General features: G+C 42.9%; 1 protein-coding gene across 1 annotated transcript in view; it reads left to right on the plus strand.

Moving 5' to 3' along the window:
• The window catches only part of LOC109919248 (plexin-A4-like), a 503,825-nt gene that overhangs the window by 202,966 nt on the left and 280,926 nt on the right, over positions 1 to 19,933 (plus strand). The window contains exons 16-19 of the mRNA XM_048609992.1: positions 6,260 to 6,499; positions 7,680 to 7,826; positions 11,466 to 11,700; positions 13,969 to 14,111. Of these exons, the coding sequence (XP_048465949.1) occupies positions 6,260 to 6,499; positions 7,680 to 7,826; positions 11,466 to 11,700; positions 13,969 to 14,111 (765 nt within the window). The remainder of the gene's footprint in view (positions 1 to 6,259; positions 6,500 to 7,679; positions 7,827 to 11,465; positions 11,701 to 13,968; positions 14,112 to 19,933) is intronic.

Below are 19,933 nucleotides of genomic sequence, written 5' to 3' on the forward strand. Positions count from 1 at the left end.
CCTGTCCGATCGACTCTGTCTGAGCCCCCACTGTCCGATCCGACACTGCCCAGGCCCCCACTGTCCGAGCCCCCACTGTCCGAGCCCCCACTGTCCGAGCCCCCGCTGCCTGTGCCCCTGCTGCCCGAGCCCCCGCTGAGTGGGCTCTTACTGACCATGCTGACACTCAAAGGGCAGAGCATCAGCTGGTTCTAGAAGTTTCCACTGTCATCCAGAACCAAGAGCAAAAAACAGAGAGACTTGCATTTTTGTAGCGCCGTTTACAACCGTAAGGAATTCCAAGGTGGTTTATAGCCAAGGATTGAAGTGTAGTAGTTGTTGCCATGCATGAAACGCAACAGTCATTTCGCAAAGAGTAAGCTCCCACATGCAGCAACATAATAATGACCAGATAGTCCTTTTGTGAATTAATTGAACAGTTCTTTCTGAGAGCCAAGACAAGCACGATGGGCCGAATGTCTCCTTCAGCTGTTGGATGAGCCCCTCACCCCCACCCTGAGCACCTGAGAGACTAATAGGAGCCTGCTGCAAACACCGAGAGATAAATAGCTGCAGCTAATGTTGTAAAGTTATATAACAGCTAAGATGACCATCTACACAATTTCCCAAATTAGTTGTAAATAGCCTGTAAGATTACAGAGCAGTATTACATTTGGCAGAATGGAAAGCTCCAACCCTGGCCCCTGATGACTTTCTCCAGTGCAATTCTCTGCAACAGCAGGGAAACAGGGAAGGGGGCCTGTGATTGGCTCTGCCTCGGAACCCTGGATGAATCGATTAAAATTAAGCATGGAGCATTTCATCTGAGAAAATGATAGACGCGTTATAAAGAAAGAGGAAAAATCAATGTCGGCTTTTGTTTGCAGAAACTGTTTTTGTAAATCATTCCTGTTGAATTCTAATTTTTTAAAAATAATCCAGCCTCCAAGGACGTAGCTTTAGGGTAAGGGCAGGGGATTTGGAGGGGGTTTGGGGAAAAAAGACTTTTTAACTTGGCAAATGGTGTGAATCTGGAATGCACTGCCTGGAGGCTGGAAACCTTACAACATTAAAAAAAAATTCGGATGGGCACTTGAAATGTCATAACATTCAAGAATATGGGACAAGTGCAGGAAATTGGGCTTGGCGCAGTTTTAGCGGCAGTTATGTCGCTGCAGACTCAATGGGCCAAACAGCTTTTTCTGTGCTGTATGAATCTATGAACCTGGGTAACGAGTCCTTTATGTTGAGTCTGATCGTCAGATTGTTCTGGCAGTTTTCCTTTGTGATTGTCTAGATATCAGTGCAGCGATGAGGGTGCTTCCTTGTTATCATGCTGTCAGGGCTGAACAGCCTCGCAGCCAGGATGACAGAGTCTAGCTCCAGCACAAAACCTGCCCCCAAGCCCAATCTCAGTTGGTGAGGGGAGGGGGAGGGGGTTCTCCTTAATTCACCCATACCAGCATAATCCTTCTCATACTCGAGGCTTCACTGAGCACTTGTTTTTTTTTGATCGCAGATTGCTGGCAATTAAGAATTGCCAATTAACAGTTGGCGGTTTTGGCTCTGAATGTGTGCTTATTGCAAACTAAATTCGTAGAATCCCTACAGTGCAGGAAGAGGCCATTCAATCCATCTATTGAGTCTGCACCAATCACCTGAAGAGCATTCCACTCAGACCCACCACTTGTATGGGGTTTTTAAACTGAAGCTAATCCACCTAGTCTGCATGTCCCTGGATACCACAGGACAAATTAGCATGGCTAATCCAACTAACCTGCACATCCTTGGACTGTGGGTGGAAACCGGAGCACCTGGCAGAAATCCGCACAGACACGGGGAGAACGTGCAAACTCCACACAGATATTCACCTGACGGTGGAATCAAACCCAGGTCTGTGAGACCACAGTGTTAACCACTGAGCCACCGTGCCACCCTAAACATAGCCTGCTCTGACTGTGGGTGGTCATCTTGCTTGGCTACGAATCCAGTGAGTTTAAATCCCACAATTGGCCAATTGGAGAATTTTGTAGTCCATACAGTGTGGAGCTGAAGGAAAACAGCAGGTCAGGCAGCATCAGAGGAGCAGAAAAATTGACTAGTCCTGATGAAGGGTCCCAACCCGAAACGTCCACTTTCCCGCTCCTCTGATGCTACCTGGCCTGCTGTGTTCCTCCAGTTCCACACTGTATTATCTCTGACTCTAGCATCGGCAGTTCTTGCTATCTGTGAGAAATTTGTATTATGTGTGTCTTTTCTACAGAACTGGAAATGGAAAAATTTGGGGTCTTGGCAAAAAATGGCCACAAAAATTCTGTCTAAAATTCTAACTGGTTCACTGGGATCCTTGGGGGAAGTGAACCCACTGTCCCCACCTTGTTTGGCTTGCATATGACAGTCGTTCCACAATCATTGAGATTGACCTTTAACAAATGACACCACCTATGGTAGGACAAGTTAGGATAGTCAATAAATGCTCACCTGACTAGTAATGCCAGTGCCCCAACAGCAGAAATGTATCTTTTAAATGCTCGCATGAATTAAAGCACCTTGGGTATTTTACCATGTTAAAGGCACTATATAAATGCAAATTGCTGTTTTTAGCAAGTGTGCAATCAAACTGCCAGTGGCTGGACCAAATTTATGTTCTTGATCTGTATATCTGGAGAGGGAAAATTGGCCTGACCAGATCTGGTCTCACTCGAGAAGTCTCCTAGTTGGTAGAGCTTCGTTTTCCAATCAGCCACTGGTGCCAGGATTCATTTTCATTGAAGGCTTAGAAACATAGAGAAAAGGTACAGCATACAGCAGGCCGGTCAGCCCATTGCACCTGTGCTGCGTCTCGGCTAAAGCAATTTTGCCTCGTCCATAACCCTCACTTTTTTCTCTCAAAGCTCCTCATCCTCAAATCCTGGTCAATGTCGTCACAAAATTATTCGTAGAATTGACAGCTTTTGTCAATACAAAGAGAGTGTTCCAGATGACAACAAGCTCAGAACTTGTGGTGTGATTAAGTGCTATCAATTTTCAAATAAATGTGTTGCTATTGCCCAGCTCGCTTATTGTTTTAAGTAGATTACATTGGTTCTATGTTTGCACTAATGGATGCAGTTTGATATAAAGCCTGGCATCTAGTATCTGTGTAGAGTCTGTCCAAGACATTTATGGATTGGCCTGAATTCATCACCGTGCGTGGGACCTAACTGTGCTTCCATATATTGCAAGGTCTACATGCCCTGTTTGCTGCTCCTGCTCTGTTCGTCCATTGTAACCTCTGCTGAGAGAGAGAGTCTTTGTATCAAGTGTAATTGCGCTGTTGCACATGTAATATTACATGACGAAATAAATAGATTTTACTTTAGATTTTAAAAGCATCAAGGGATATGGGGAGAAAGCAGGAAGGTAATATTCAGATAGAAGATGGAATGATCAGATCTATTGATGGAGCAAACTCATAGGACCAAATGATCTCCTCCTCCTAGTTTCTGTGTAAATACAACTGTTAGATAAAAGGAAGCAAATAATGCAGGTATCTTCCTGGCTGCCTTTGCATTGAAATCGATTCCTCCCTCGTTTGTCCCGCACCTCTGTTCAATCACTAACAACATATTCTGGAATCTATTTATAATCTAAAGGCCTATTGGGAGGGAGGAGAGCAGCCACTATCCTAATTCAGTCACTGTCAGTGTGATAGAAATGATGCTTCTGTTACTGGTGAAGGTTTCTGCGCTAATTTCACAGTGTTAGGCCCATCAGGAGCAGTCAGTGTGCCGCACTGGTTCAGTGGAAACAGTGATTGACAAGTCACTTCCGTATCTGGCTGTGCATTGACTGATTTGCCACTTGTACTTGTGTTCAAGCAATTACTTTCAGACAACAGCCTCCCCATCTGCTGTCCCAAGGGTATTGATTCATGGAAGGTCTGGAACCGCTGGATGCCATCTCTATCCTAATTCATGGGATGTGGGTGACATTGACTGAACTAGCATTTATTGCCCATTCTTAATTACCCAGAGGGCAGCTAAGAATTGACCACGTTGCTGTGGGCCTGGAGTCACATGTAGGCCAGACCAGGTAAGGATGGCAGATTCCCTCCCTGAAGGACACTGGTGAGCCAGATGGGTTTTTATGACAATTGGCAGCAGTTTCACGCTCATTTTTTAGACTCTTACTTCCAGATTATAATTGAATTCAATCTCACCCAGCAGGATTTGAATCCAGGATCCCAGAACCTTACCTGGGTCTCTGGATCGGTAGTCCAGTGATAATACCACCAGGCCGTCACTTACCCCCTTGTTAGCCATTCTTAACTTCTGAACCCCACACCCAATGACATTCAACATCAACAGATTGTCAACAGCTATTATATCCAAATCCAGCTCTGCCCATGCCCAGGTCAACAAATAGAAGCAGCGACCTCAGCTTTTCTGTTCTGTATTATTTGTGAATGGTTGTGAGTCTGTGTGCCGTGGGGTGTGTGTACTGACACATTTCCACACCAGTCACCAGACCAGATGCCAGTGAGCTTTTACACTGTGCGGGGAGCAACTTGTAGCTATGTAGTGCCTGATGCAATCTCATGATATCCTAAAAGGCTTTGCAGGTACTGAAGTATTTTTGACATGTAATGATTGGTGTAATGCTGAAAGCCCCTTACCAATTTGTGCTCAGAAATGTGGTCATTATCGGATTATCCTTCATTTAAAAAAAAAAGTCTTGACAAATGAGGGATAAATGTTATTCAGAAAATCAGGAAGAACTCACTTCTTCTTTGAACTCGAGATGCAGTGGCTGTGGTTTAAAAACAAGTCTTTGGGGCACCGCAGAGGGTCAGTGGTTAGCACTGCTGCCACACAGTGTCAGGGATCCAGGTTCGATTCCAGCCTCGGGCAACCGTCTGTGCGGAGTTTGCACATTCTCCCTGTGTCTTCATGGGTTTCCTCTGGGTGCTCTGGTTTCCTCTGACAGTCCGATGGTGTGCAGGCGAGGGGGATCGGCCATGCTCGATTGTCCTATAATGCCCAGGGACCTGCAGGTTAAAGGGCTAGCCATGTGAAATGCAGGGTTACAGGGAAAGGGTAGAGGGGTGGGTCTGGTTGGGATTCTCTTCAGAGGGTAGGTGTGGACTTGATGGACCGAATGGATTGCTTCCACACTGTAGGGATTCTATGATTCTGAAAAATGCTTCCTTCAGTGCAGAGAATAGGAAGGTCAAGAGAATTTCTCCTCTTGCATTGTGCCCTCTGAGGTAGAGCACATGATGCTTAATGAGAGTCAGCCCTAATGAGCATCATGGGAGAATGACAAACATGTGCATAAATAACAAATCAAATATAATGAACTCTATGGGGCCAAGTTGCCAAACTTCTAATATTGATGGTGTGGTTCCCTAGGATTTCTGAAAGTACTTTGTCGCAATGAGAAAGCAAGTCGATCCATGTTGTTTTATGGATTAATCGTTGTTTTATATTGTAATCTGTCACCATTGATATGAAGGTTAATTCTGCAAGACAAAACTTCCTCAAAGCTGTTCTTCTTGGTCATTAAATAAGAGAGACTGCAAAGTTGTTTCAAGCTCACCAACAGCACGACCAACCTGTAAATGTCACGACAGCGTAAAGAGATTTTCGCCAAATTGAGAACCCTTGTTGACTGCTAGCTGTGGTCTACAGTAGGAGCCTTCAAATGGGCATCTTTGTAATAATCAGAGTGTTTAAGAGGTAGAATGAAGTTGTGATGGGTATTTTGCCAGAGGTCAGGCAGCAGTTGAGGTACAGGTTGCTCAGACCCATAGTGGAGTGTACAGGCAGAGGACAATCTCTGGTCATCCTCCATTAGAATATTGCAAATTGTGTGCAATTTTATGTTTGTTGTTTCAATGGCTAAAAGTTGCTGCAGACCTTTATGTACTGCAGCATCCCAATACATCTACCAAGCACATTAGTGAGTTCTAAATGTTAAACACTTCCTTCTGCTGCCTGGAGCCTATTTGACTTATGGAAAGCATACTGCTTATTACAGTGGGACGTGTGCTCAGGGCACTAAGGTGGGAAGGTAGGGAGTCAGTAGGTGGGGCTTGAGAAATCTCAGTCCATCCTACTTGGGTGTAAATGCGAACCTGTGGAAAATCGAGTCTATTCTCTGTAATTTTATGAAAATACCACAAGAGTCTCTGAGACTATCATTTGTTCTATGAATTCAGATCCACAACACAATACAAGAAGAAAAGCTAAAGGATAAGAAGCAAGTTTTCTTATTGTTGTTTCTTTTCTTTCCCCAGACATGCACGGTACAAAACTCAACCACGATGATCTGCCAGGGTCCTGCCCTGGCTATCAGTCCCAACCAACAGACCGATAACATAGAGCGTCCTGATGAATTTGGATTTATCTTGGACAATGTGCAAACATTGCTAATCTACAACAACACAAATTTCATATATTACCCCAACCCTGTGTTTGAACCACTGAGCACCTCTGGAGTTTTGGAACTGAAACCCGGGTCTCCCATTATCCTGAAGGTAAGCAAGGATGAGATATTTTTAAAAAGACTTTTCATGGGATATGAGAGTCACTGACTGGGCCAGCATTTATTGCCCATCCCTGATTTCCATGAAGAAGGTGGTGGTGATTGCTTCCTTGTACTGCTGCAGCCTTTTGGAAACCCAGAACGCTTTTTTTCTTCCCTGTAGTGATTAGATACAATTAGCCTTGTTTGCTGGGACATTCCTGAGGGTAATTGAGAGTCAGCTGTGGGTCTATAGACATATGTTGTCAAGACCAGGTTATTTCTTCCATGAACAACATCAGGGAGACATGGTAAGAATCATATTGGACTAAAATATTAATTTTGTTTCTCTCTCCACAGGTGCTGCCAGACCTGCTGAGTTTCTCCAGCAGTTTTGATTTTTACAACAGCCTAGTTGTTTCATGATTATTGTCAATGAATTGAGCACTTTATTTCAGATTTATAGATTAATTTAAATTCCCCCAGCTCCTGTAGTGGGATTTGAACTGATGTCCAGCATTTGTCCAGGTCTCTGGATTTCTAGTTCAGTAACATTACTGCGCTGATTCAAAAAACCTGGTTCTGAACACTGGTAGTGTAGAATAAAGACGAACAGTAAAATTAATGCTTTCTATCCTCAATGTGTTGCAATTCAGACTAATTGTGCCCTGTGCCGTTTTGCTGAAGCTGACTGGGATGGGTGTCCCAGGCTGGGTTTTATTAGATCATTGGAAGAATGAGCTATTAAGAATGTTGAGTCTTAATTTCATCGCAAGACCACAAAGTGACAGATGATGCACTCCAAAAAGGTTGATCCTTGGCCTCCGTTGCTTTCTGCTGCATATAAAACTGCAGCAGAAGTAAGCCACTCATTCCCTCAAACCTGCTCCACCACTCAGTAAGATCATGACCAATCTGATTGCTCCACTTTCTCCTGATAACCTCTTCTCCCCTTGGCGGGCCAAAAATCCACCTACCTCTTCCTCAACAAAGATAACTCCATGATTCTGTTTCTGCCACCTTTTAAGGAAGAGAGTTCCAAAGACTCAGGATGCCGTGTGAGAAAAAAAAATAGAATCCCTATTTTCTTAAACAGATGGCACCTTAGTTTTAAACTGTGAAATCCCAGTCAAGACTAATTTTCTCAAAACCAGACTCATTTCCTCTGCTTTTACTCTCTGTACACATCACAGGGCCGGAACCTCATCCCTTCCGTTGCTGCTGGTAATATGAAGCTGAATTATACCGTTCTGATTGGAGAGAAACTGTGTTCTGTTACAGTGTCAGACACTCAGCTCCTTTGTGAGTCGCCAAATCTCACTGGACGGCATAGAATACTGGTGAGTAGGGGTTTATACTGGAAGGGATTGAATCTGAAAGTTTGGAATTGCTTCATGTGCTGGTTGAAACACGTAAACGTTTTCTGGTCTTGTGAATTTCAATTATCAGCTTCATTTCAACATGTGTGTTTGTTGTTCATTCTCTAGAGTCATACAGCATGGGAACAGACCCTTTGGCCAACTCGTCCATGCTGAACAGGTTTCCTAAACTGATTGAGTCCCATTTGCCTGCATTTGGCCCATGTCCCTCTAAACCTTTCCTATCCCTATACCTGTCCATATGTGTTTTAAATGTTGTAGTTGTACTCGCCTCTACCACTTCCTCCATCTGCTCGTTCCATACACATACTACCCTCTTTGTGAAGAAGTTGCCACTCAGGTCCTTTTTAAATTTTTTCCCTCTCACTTTAAACCTATGCTCTCTAGTTTTGGATTCCTGTACTCTGGGGAAAAGTCCTTGGCTATTCACCTTATCTATGTCTGTCATGGGTTTATAAACCTCAATAAGGTCACTCCTTAACCTCATGCATCCAGGGAAAAAGCGCCAGCCTTCCCTTATAACTCATCCCTCTAGTTTGCACTGTTTCTGTCATATCATGAATGGCATTATATTAGGTAACTGAGTCATACAGAGTAAACAGGCCTCCAGATCTGATTCCTCAGCCCAATCAAGGAATATTCCACATGGTCTCAATGTTCTGAGGCTGGTGTTTGGGAAACTGGTAGGGAACCTGTGAATATTGTGTGAATGCTGGGTGAACGTAAGAGGTCAGGCTAGATTGTAAAACCCCCTGAGTGGGATTGCCTGCATGCTATATATAGGTCCTCATGTGGAGAATCTTGTGATAAAATTTTTTTTTCATCCATTTGTACTGTGTAAAGCAGCAATCTATAAATACTGTGACTTTCAGGGAACAGGAACAAGAGGTGGGGCTTGTTCTGTGGTTTAGATAATAGATCTCATTGAAACAGTTCAAGTGGCTGGAAGCAGTTGAAGCAGACAGTTGCTATCTTTAGGCTATTGGTCAGTCAGCTACTTAGGAGCAACAAAAGTGGCTCCATGTTGAAAATGGTATTTCTATAACAGGTTCCAAAGAGTCCAGGAAAATAATCCTGGGATCCAGTAGACACAGCTAAGAGTTAGGTTAGGGCTTAAAAAAAAGCTTTGGAAACTGTGGGCCCCTGGAAGAAGCCCATTGATGGTTCTATGCAGTTGAGCCTTTTTTTTTATCCAATTCATATTTTATTCATGGAATGTGGGTGTGGCTGGCCAGGCCAGCATTTTGCCTAAAATTCTGCCCAGAATGGACTTAATAGTCAACCACGTTGCTGTGGATCTGGAGTCACATATAGGTCAGACTAGGTAAGGATGGTAGATTTTCTTTTCTAACGGACATTGGATAGTGTTTTGCAGCAATTCACAATGGGTACATGGTTGCCATTTTTTGACCTTTGTTTTTAAATTGCAGATTAATATTGGATTCAAATTTCACCTTCTGTCATGATGGTCCCACCCAAGCATTTGCAATATATATAAATGATTTGAATGAAAATACAGATGGTTTGATTAGTAAGTTTGCAGACGGCACAAAATTTGGTGTTGTGGATAGTGAGGAAGGTTATCAAAGGATACAGCAGGATATAGATTAGTTGGAAAGTTCGCAGATGGAGTTTAATCCAGACAAGTTGTGAGGTATTACATTTTGGGAAGTCAAATGCAACAAGAAAGTATACAGTAAATGGTAGGACCCTTCAAGGGATCTTGGGGTGCAAGTCCATAGCTCCCTAAAAATGGCAACACAAGTGGATAAAGTGGTCAAGAAGGCATATGGCATGCTTGCCTTCATTGGTCAGGACATTGAGTATAAAAGTTGACAAGTCATGTTGCAGCTGTATAAGACTTCAGTTAGGCCACATGTGGAGTAGTGTGCATAGTTCTGGTTACCACACAATAGGAAGGATGTGGAGGCTTTGGACAGGGTGCAAAAGAGGTTTACCCAGGATTTCGCCATGAATTGGAGTGCATTAGCTATAAGGAGAGGTTATACAAACACAATAAAAACTTCAGATGCTGTTAATCAGAGATCAAAACAGAAGTTGCCGGAAAAGCTCAACAGGTCTGGCAGCATCTGTGAAGAGAAATCAGAGTTAACGTTTCAGGTCCGGTGACCCTTCCTCTGAAGAGGGGTTGCTGGACCCGAAATGTTAACTCTGACTTCTCGTCACGAATGCTGCCAGACCTGCTGAGCTTTTCTAGCAACTTCTGTTTGGGTTGTACAAACTCAGACTGTTTCCATTAACGTGTCAGATGCTGAGATACGGTCCTGTTAGGAATATATAAAATTATGAGTGGTATGGATAGGGTGGATAGTTAGTCTTCTTCCCAGGGTGGAAATGTCGAATTCCAGGAGGCACAGGTTAAAGCTGAGAGGGAGTTTGTTTAAAGGAGATGTGCGAAGCAAGTTTTTTACGCAGAGGGTGGTAGGTGCCTGGAAAGCGCTGCTATGGAAAGTGTTAGAAGCAGATATGATAGCAACAGTTAAGAGGCATTTAGACAGACAAATGAACAGGCAGGGAATGGAGCGATATGGATCATGTGCAGGCAAATGGGATTAGCTTAGAATGGCATCATGGTCAGCACAGACATGATGGGCCAAAGGGCCTGTTCCTGTGCTGTGCTGTTATATGTTCTTTGTTCTGTGGGACGGACCTAAATGAAAGGGGAATAAAATGAAAGATGATGATCAAGAAATCTAATAGGGAATTCAGGAGACACCTCTGTGGCTAGAATGTCAAATTTGTTGCCTCAATAAATAGCTGATGTGAATATCATTGATGCATTAAAGGCATCTTAACCACAAGAGGGAGAAGGGATTAAAAGGAAATAGTGATGGGTGAGTGAAATAGGGTGAGAGGAGGCTTGAGTGGAGCATGAACACTTGCATAGGTGAATTCAGCTGAATGGCCTGCTTCTGTGCTGGAGAGTAAAATGCATAGATAGTGACGTAGAGAGACCCAGACAGCTAATCTCCAGACAGGAGGATCTGGGCAGTACACCACTCTTACAGTAAGGAGTGATGGAGATAGGTGCAGTGATTGATGGTCAGAGAAACTGCCAGGGCTAAAGTGGTTAGATTTATTTTTACTGACGGGCCCTAAGGATAAACAACATCAATTATAAGTCATTAAAAACAATGCTTTCACAGTGATATAATATGATAAATACATTCATTAATTATTATTTATGTTGTGGAATAATTCAAGGAACATATTAGATGTGCGGCATTTTATTAGTTTTACAGAATGATTGAGTGAAGCTGTTCTAGACAGAAATTTGCTTTATTCTGTGCTATATCTCTCAAACCATTCAACATTGAAAAGTACATATAACTTTCTGTCACCTGTCTGTGCCTCCAGTATCTTTTTGTTTAATCTATCTGGATTTCTATTCTCCGTCTATCTTTCCCTCTGTCTGTCTTTCTTTTTCTATCTATCGAGCAATTAAAGAATCATTGACCGTCAAAAGAAATCATACACACCCTTGTTTCAGTTGCTGCCCACTGCAGTTATTCTCCTTGAGATAGGTCTAAACTGAGTTGACAGTATTTAAAAGTAATGAACTGATATTTTCCCTCTTAGGCACGGGTCGGAGGCCTGGAATATTCCCCTGGGACGGTGCACATTTTCCCAGACAGCCCACTGAGCTTCCCAGCCATTATCAGCATCGGAGCGGCTGGGGGTCTTCTCATCATCTTTATCATTGTGGTACTGGTCGCCTACAAGAGGAAGTCCCGGGAGAGTGACTTGACGCTGAAGAGATTACAGATGCAGATGGACAACCTGGAGTCCAGGGTAGCTCTGGAATGTAAAGAAGGTAAATTGAGTAGTTACCTCAAAGTTTCTTTGTGTCCTTTCAGAACCTTTCAGATGGCTGTCTAGTACTCTTGATGGATGGCACACCATACCGTTACATGGCTGGTTGCAAACTAACTATAAACCAAAGACGAGTCAAAATGTTTCTGACTCCATAATGATGCCAAGCATGCTGAGCTTTTCTTGCACTTTCTGTAACTATGAAAAACTGTTACTTTAAATTTTATAAGAAACTCAGTAAAGAAGAAATCCATTTAGCCAAAGAAGTATACAGTAGTATTCACCCAGGATTTGGATTAGGAAAGGACCACAGCTTGTCTCGATATGTGACTGTGATCTGGACTTGGATACAAAGGACATAAATTCAAAATTTAGAGATGACACAAAGATCAACAATGTAATAAGCAGGGAAGTGGTCAGTAAGGGGCTTTAGGAGGACATTGACTGGTGTAGTTGGCAGGCACATGATAAATGAACTTTAGCACAAAGTGAAGTGCTTTAATAAAAAGAGAGGCAAAATAAATTAAGATGTATTTTTAACAGGGTTCAGGAACAGACCTGAGGATGCATTTACAAAAATCATTGGAAGTATCAGAGGAAGTTGGGAAAGCTGTTAAAAAGCACATAGCGTTCTTGGCTTTAACAACAGAGACCTCAGTACAAAAGCAAGGAAATTAAACCAAGCCTTTATAAACTACTGGTTAGGACTCAGATGGAGTATTATGTTCAGTTCTGAACAGTTGGAGTGTTGGAGAAGATGCAGAAGAGAGTTACTGAAATGGTACCTGTATTTTATGAAGAGACTGGATAAGCTGAGGTTGCTTTCCTTAGAGAAGAGAAGGGTAAGAGGAAATTTTCTAAAACTGTTCAACATCAGGAATACTTTTGATAAAGGAAATATGAATAACATCTTCCATAAACAGAATAGTCAGTGACAAAAGGGAATAGTATCCACCTCAGTTTCTTTTTGAAGTCCCTGGCATCACAGTTGCCAACCTCCAGTCAATTTCATTCAATCTTTGTCATATCAAGAAATGCAAGAAATGCACGCATTCACCACATTAAACATTCATTCTCCCCACTGCTGACGCACAGCAGCTGCACTTTGGTAGTGCACACAAGAGGCACTGTATCAACTCAACAAGACTTCTCCAACATTACCTTTCAAAACACCCAGAAGGACAAAGGCAGCAGGTGAATGGGAATGCCATCACCTCTTCAAGTTCCGCTCCAAGCTACACACCATCCTGACTTGGAACTATATTGCTGTTCCTTCATTGTCACCGGGTCAAAATCCAGAAATTCTCCTTTGAATAACATTGAGAGTGTGGCACGCCAGATGAACTGCAGTCTTGTTTTCCGAATTCAGTTCACCACCACCTTCTCAAGGACAATTAGGGAGTGGAAACGAATGCTGGCCTTGCCAGTGATGGCTACATCCCTGAAAAGAATAACAAAAAATGTAGGTTTGTGGTGATTGACAAGCAGACCAGAGGCAACACTAGGAGACATTTTTTGGTTTTGCGATACATTCCCTGAAAGGATAATAAAAACAGATTCAATAATAACTTTCAAAAGGGCAACGGGTAATTACTTGAATGGAAAACATCTACAGTTACAGGGAAAGAATAGTGGAGTAGTACTAACTGAAGAGCCAGTACTGGCTGAATGACCTTCATCTGTGCTCCATGATTTCATTAATGATGCCAATCTATTTATTACACTTGTCTCTAAGTGAGAAAGTTGTGGGTTCAAATTCCACTCCACGGAGAGTTAAGGACATGATTGAGACTCAGCATCCAGAGTGACACCATGGGAGTGCTGCGATGACAGAGGTGCTATCTTTCGAAATTAGTTATTGCACAACCTTCTTGTTTTGTACTCTATTACTCTATCTATGAACCCAAGGAAAACTTAATGGTAGCCTAGCAGACTTATCAACTTAATCTGGCATCCTAAACAAAAAATATGTACATTAAGCCTCAAGCATTTCTGTTCCTGCATTCCCTTAAATATTGTAGAAGATATGGTAGAACAAGACACTCTGGTTCCTGAAACTCCTGGTATTTTGGCACAGAGCTCAGACTTTACGGTCTTGATGGGTGAGACTAAAATAAAATAATTTCTATTTACTTTTAGTAGACAAGCCATCATTATCCCATCAGCATGTTTCATTGTGGTGTTCATTTTGTTAATAGCTCTGTAATTAATTGGGTCGCCCGTGTGTTTTGCCGAGCCCTTTTCATTCTGTGGTACTCTTCTTTGGCAGCCTTCGCAGAGTTACAGACGGATATCAATGAGCTGACCAGTGATTTAGACGCTACAGGGATCCCCTTCCTGGATTACCGGGCCTATACCATGCGAGTTCTCTTCCCGGGAATTGAAGACCACCCCGTTCTCCGAGAGTTGGAGGTAAGAGGGTGCTAGAAACAGCTATTCTGGGTCCTGGTGGATCTCTATAAAAAGCCTGGCATTCACGGGGCCTGTGATCTTTTACCTTTTCAACATCCAGTGGGCACACTGTCTCCTTCTGTAAGGCCATCTTCCCAGGTACCATATATGCAGACAGAGGAAAGTAAAGAGAGAAGGAAGTTGGGGTAAGGGAACTGAATGTCTGGGGTAGGGAGGTAAGAGAGAGAGATGGGGAGATTGAATAAGGTGAGAGAAAGAAAGGGATAGAAAAGAGAAGTGATACAAGGAAAGATTCAGATTTATTTTCTGTTTATCACAACGTCAGGACTTGCTTTACAGACAGTGAAGTGCTTTTGAACTGATAGGGGAAACAATGGCAACCAGTTTGTACATAGCTAACTCACACAAACAGCAAAGCGGTAGTGACCAGATAAGCTGTTCTTTTTTGAGGGATAGATTTGGTCAGGTAGCACAGGTGAACTGTTCTGCTTTTCTTGGAACATAGTCTTTGACATCCACCAAAGACGGCAGGCAGGAGCCTTGGATAAACACGTCATTTGGAAGATAAGACTTCTGAAAGTGTGGCAGTTCTACAGAACTGCTTCAAATTGTCAACTTAGATTTTGCACGCAAGTCCTAAGAATGCAATGTGTACCCACTAGTTCTGGATTTGGAAATGGGTGCTATTAGCTGAGACTGACTTGGAGTCATACTTGGCATATACAAAGATGATTGTTGTTGTTGGAGGTCTGTAATCTCAGCTCCAGGGCACCTTTGCAGGAACTTTTCAGGGTAGTGCCCTTGGTCCAACCACCATCGGTCATTTTATCAATGACCTTCAGTCCGAGTGGGGAGGTTCACTGATGATTGCACAATGTTCAGCACCATTGCATCTCGTCAGATACTGAAGCACTCCATGTTCAAATGCAACAAGATCTGGACAATATCCAGGTTTGGGCTGATAAGTGGCAAGTAAAATTTGCACCACATAAATGCCAGGTAATGACCATTACCAGTAAGACAGAGTCTAACCATTATCCCTTGACTTTCAATGGTGCTACCATAACTGAATTCCTGATTATCATTCCTAGCCATTACCATTGACCAGAAACTGAATTGATAGTCATATAAATGCAGTGGCGACAAGAACAGATCAGATGCTAGGAATCCTGCAGGGAGTAATTAACTTGACTCCTGAAAGCCTCCCACCATCTACAAGGCACAAGTCAGGAGTGTGATGCAATACTCCCCACTTGTCTGGATGAGTGTAGCTCCAACACCATTTGAGAAGCTTGGCACCATCAAGGACAAAGCAGCCCACTTGATTGGCACCACATCCATAAACATCCTCTCTCTCCAACACTGGCACTCAGTCGTATCAGTGTCTACGAATTTCAGAAATTCACCAAGGCTCCTTAGACTGCACCGTCCAATCTAGAAGGATAAGGAAAGCAGATACATGGAACACCACTATCCGCAAGTTCCCCTCCAAGCCACTTGCCATCCTGACTTGGAAATATATCATCATTCTTTCACTGGAGTTGGGTCAAAACCCTGGAATTCCCTCCCTAACAGAATTTTGGATTAACCCACAGCACATGGACTGCTGCAGTTCAAGAAGGCAGCTCACCCCCACATTCTCAAGGGCAACGAGGGACGGGCAATAAATGCTGGCCAGCCAGCATCACTCCATCCCATAAATTAATTTTAAAGAAAGACAGGATTAGCAGTCATAGAATCCCTACAGTATGGGAGCAGACCATTTGGGCCATCGAGTGCACACTGACCATCCGAACAGCATCCCACCCAGACCTACCCCCTTACCTTATCACCCAGTATTTCCCATGGCTAAACCACCCAGCCTGCACATCCCTGGATATTATGGGCAATTTATCATGGCTAATTCACCTCACCATCTTGGGACTGTGGTAGGAAATTGGAATACCCAGAGGAAACCCACACTGACAGAATGAGAATGTGCAAATTCCACACAGACAGTCATCCAAGGTGGGAATTGAACCCAGGTCCCTGGTGTTGTGAGGCAGCAGTCCTAACCACAAGCCACCGTGCTGTTGGATGTGGGCTGAAGGGAACAGACACTAGGCAGAAGAAGAAACTTGTTTTACCTATAACGGAAGAGATTTCTTGCATGTAGTATGACTTGTGTTGTACCTTGACATCAAAACCATAGCTCAAGTGGTTTTAAAGAATCATTTTAATATGTAATACAGATGACAGCCTTGGGCTGAGTATCTAGTATGAATTAAAGGAGTTACACTTAAAACAGACTGACACCCCTAGCAAAAGCTGCGATAGAAGCACATTAAATATTCTCACAGTAAGATTGCCAACAGAAATTTCTCACCAACTCTGCCATGTAGTTGTTGTTCCAGGGAAAGTTATTCTTTTGGCTTAATGTTATCCTGCACACTCAGATGTGTGGTCCTCTATATGTTCTCCCACAATGTCTGAGGGTAGATCTTTCTCAGATGATTAATCAATTGATTTAATCCACTGATGACCAAATCAGGCAGTCCTGGTGTTCATTTTCTTCGGGTAGTTCTACTGACAAATGAACTGACCCTGACCCTATATTCAAGTTTGATGATGAAACTGTGTTATGTGACACAATTGTTAGGTGCAGAAAGTTGTGGAAGAGCAATGAGGTATTGTGTGAGTGGGAGAAACTGGGGCAGATACAGTTTAAGGTGGGGAAACACAAGGTTTGAGGCGAAAAAAGGTCAAGAGACCAGAGTATTCCCCAAGTAGAGAAAGCTGAGGAACTATGGAGAAGCAGCGAGAGGGTTTGGTGCCAGAATAGTAGCCAGAATTTCCATTCCTGGCAGGCGTGCGGGTTTAAAGAGTTGAGTTTGGCTATGATTGTTATCATGGTGAAATATTCCATTGAGACTTGCTGCGTTGTTCAAGTGTGAAGAATTGAGTGAGGTATGATAAAACACTTCATTTTTTAAAAAAATTGTCCACACTTAACCAGAGGCACAAAGAACCAAATCTTCAGAATTAGGCCAGGTGCAGTTCCATCCCTGTGTACTCCCAAAATCTGTAATATGAACAAAAACCCAACCTTGTGTGAAAAGCATTTATTACACAGTTCTGTAAGTATTTTGGAGATCTCCCACCACCCAGTATCATGGTCATCCTACTGGACCCAGAGGCCATGTGAAATGGGATTCAGTAAATCAAAGACATCTAAGCACCAGGAGCCTCTCGTTTGATCCTTATTTTTAACATGTCTTCACTTGTGATCAAGGTTGTTGCCCAATCTAACACAAGATTCTGGCATTTACTGTTTTTCTGTACATCACGTTCCATGTTGGAATTAGATCCACTAGCTATGACAAATCAAATTCCTTTCATATCTGATGACAGGTTTGCGGAATTTCAAGACAATAAATAGACCATTCAGCCCATTGAGTCTACTCCACTAATTATTGAGAACATGACTAATAATCTAAAACTCCACATTCCTGGCGTTTCCCTATAACCCTTGCCTCTCTTACTGATTTAAAACCTGCCCATCTCATCCTTGAACATACTTAGCAAACCAGTCTTTACAGAACTCTGTGGTAAGGAATTCCACTAATTCATTACCATCTGGGAGAGAGGAAATTCCTCCTCATCACAGTCTTAAATGAGAGACTCCTGGCTTTCAGATGATATCCTTTGGTGGTAAACGCCCACAAAAGAAAACAACCTTTCTGCATTTACCCTGACAAGTCTCCTAAGAATCTCTGAGGAAGGGCCTTGACCCGAAACATCAACTTTCCTGCTCCTCTGATGTTGCCTGGCCTGCTGTGTTCCTCCAGCTCCACACTGTGTTTTCCCCTAAGAATCTTGTATGTTTTAATCAGATCAAGTCTCACTATTCTAAAGGCCAATGAGTACAGGCCCATTTCCTGGAAAAGCCAGATAGGGAGAAGCTCTCTCCAGTTATGGGAGAATCTCGAACTGGACATCGCCGTTTAAAAATAGACGGTCACCATTCAAAGCTGAGATTAGTGTGTTCTTTTTTTCTGTGGGTTGAGAGTCTTTGGAACCCCGTCTGACAGGATGAAGCAAGCAGAGTCCTTGAATATTTCAAGGCAGAGGTGGCTGGATTCTTATTAAGTAAGAGGTTACCAGGGTAGATGGGAATACAGATTTGAGGGTACAATCAGATGAGTCACAAACTGATTGAATGGTAGAGCAGACTCAGAGGGTTAAATATTCTACTTCTACTTTATTTCTTATCATTTAATTAATACTCATTGCTATCTGGAAATTTGTTAATTGTGCTTTTGAGGTCAGAGCCTGAGAGAGGGGGCTATAAATTTCCTTTTTGAAGATCATGACATTCCGACAACAGACTACATTTATAAAGTTTAGATAGAACAGATTTTTTTTTAATAGAATCCCTAGTGCGGAAAGAGGTCGTTCAGCCCAACAAGTCTGCACTGGCCCTCCGGAGAGCATCCTACCCAAAACCATCTGCCCTACCTTTGCCCTGTAACACTGCATTTCCCATGGCTAATGCATCTAACCTACACATCCCTGAACATTATGGGCAATTAAGCATGACCAATCCACTTAACTTGCATATATTTGGACTGTGGGAGGAAACTAGAGCATCTGGTGGAAACCCATGCAGACACAGGGAGAATGTGTAAACTCCACACAGGCAGTCACTCGAGAGTGAAATTAAACCCAGGCCCCTACCACTGTCAGGCAGCAGTGTTAACTACTGAGCCACCATGCCGCTCCTAAACCCACTGTGCTGCCCCTAAGTATCACAAGAAAACTCAGAGGAGAGCAACTCAATAAAAATTCGTACCAAAAAGGGCCCAAAAACTTGGTCATCAAGGTAAATTTTAAGGAGCATCTGCAATGAGGACCCTTTAAGATGCGTATATTCACCAGGGCACCCAGGAATTCCATCCCTGATTGTATTTGAAATAGTGCTTTGGAACATTGAATTGGTGCCAGGTTGGATGGGCAGTGACCAACTGCCCTCTTAGATTTTGAAGGGAGATTTGAGAAAAGTTGAGCGCAGTGTGAAATGCATCATCCATGTTTCATTGGGTTCAATAAAGAGGCGATGAACTGGGCAAAAGAGCCAATTCCTCCTTTGCTCTCTATTTATTTTGTCATTTGGATTCTTCTAAGCAGCTCAGTTTCATGGGTACTGACAATTGAGCTCATTGCCCAGTAAGTAGTAGGCCCACTTGGCCATTATTCATAACTTCACAGATTGCCTTCACATTACCCTCACTCAATGACTACTCCACTCATTGTCCTTTTTCTATTTCTGGCAATGTTTAAATGTAAATAGTCTGATAAATACCGCAGACTTGTGTACTCACGTCCTCGTACTGACTTCATTTTGGGAGTAATTGCATGCAAAATGCTCCAGAGTGACCTTTCTCCTGTTCTTTAAGTGGGATCTGTCAGTGGAGCAGGAAAGCTGCTCTTACAATATCCAACTGCTGAAGCTTGCCATGATATCAGATTGTTTTGAGTCTTGATTGGCAGAGGTTCAGATTACTTTTTCCTAACTTTGGATGGAGAGAGATTCACATTGTTAATCAATTAATATTGTGACTCTGTATTACTCACCCTGTATTCTGTTTTGTTATGAAGGATTACACAATATTATTGTTGTTTGAGAGTTGGGTTCTGAAGGGGAGGAAAATGGATATTAGTTTTCAGTTCCATCAAGGTCTGTTGTTTAAAAAAGTCAGAAAGACATCTTGAATATTGAACTCAAAACAGTACTTACTCCCACCTCAAGCCGCACACCTATCCCCTCCTCCCACCTCAAGCCG

This window comes from Rhincodon typus, chromosome 22 (genome assembly GCF_021869965.1).
Source record: "Rhincodon typus isolate 14 chromosome 22, sRhiTyp1.1, whole genome shotgun sequence".
NCBI lineage: Eukaryota > Metazoa > Chordata > Chondrichthyes > Orectolobiformes > Rhincodontidae > Rhincodon > Rhincodon typus.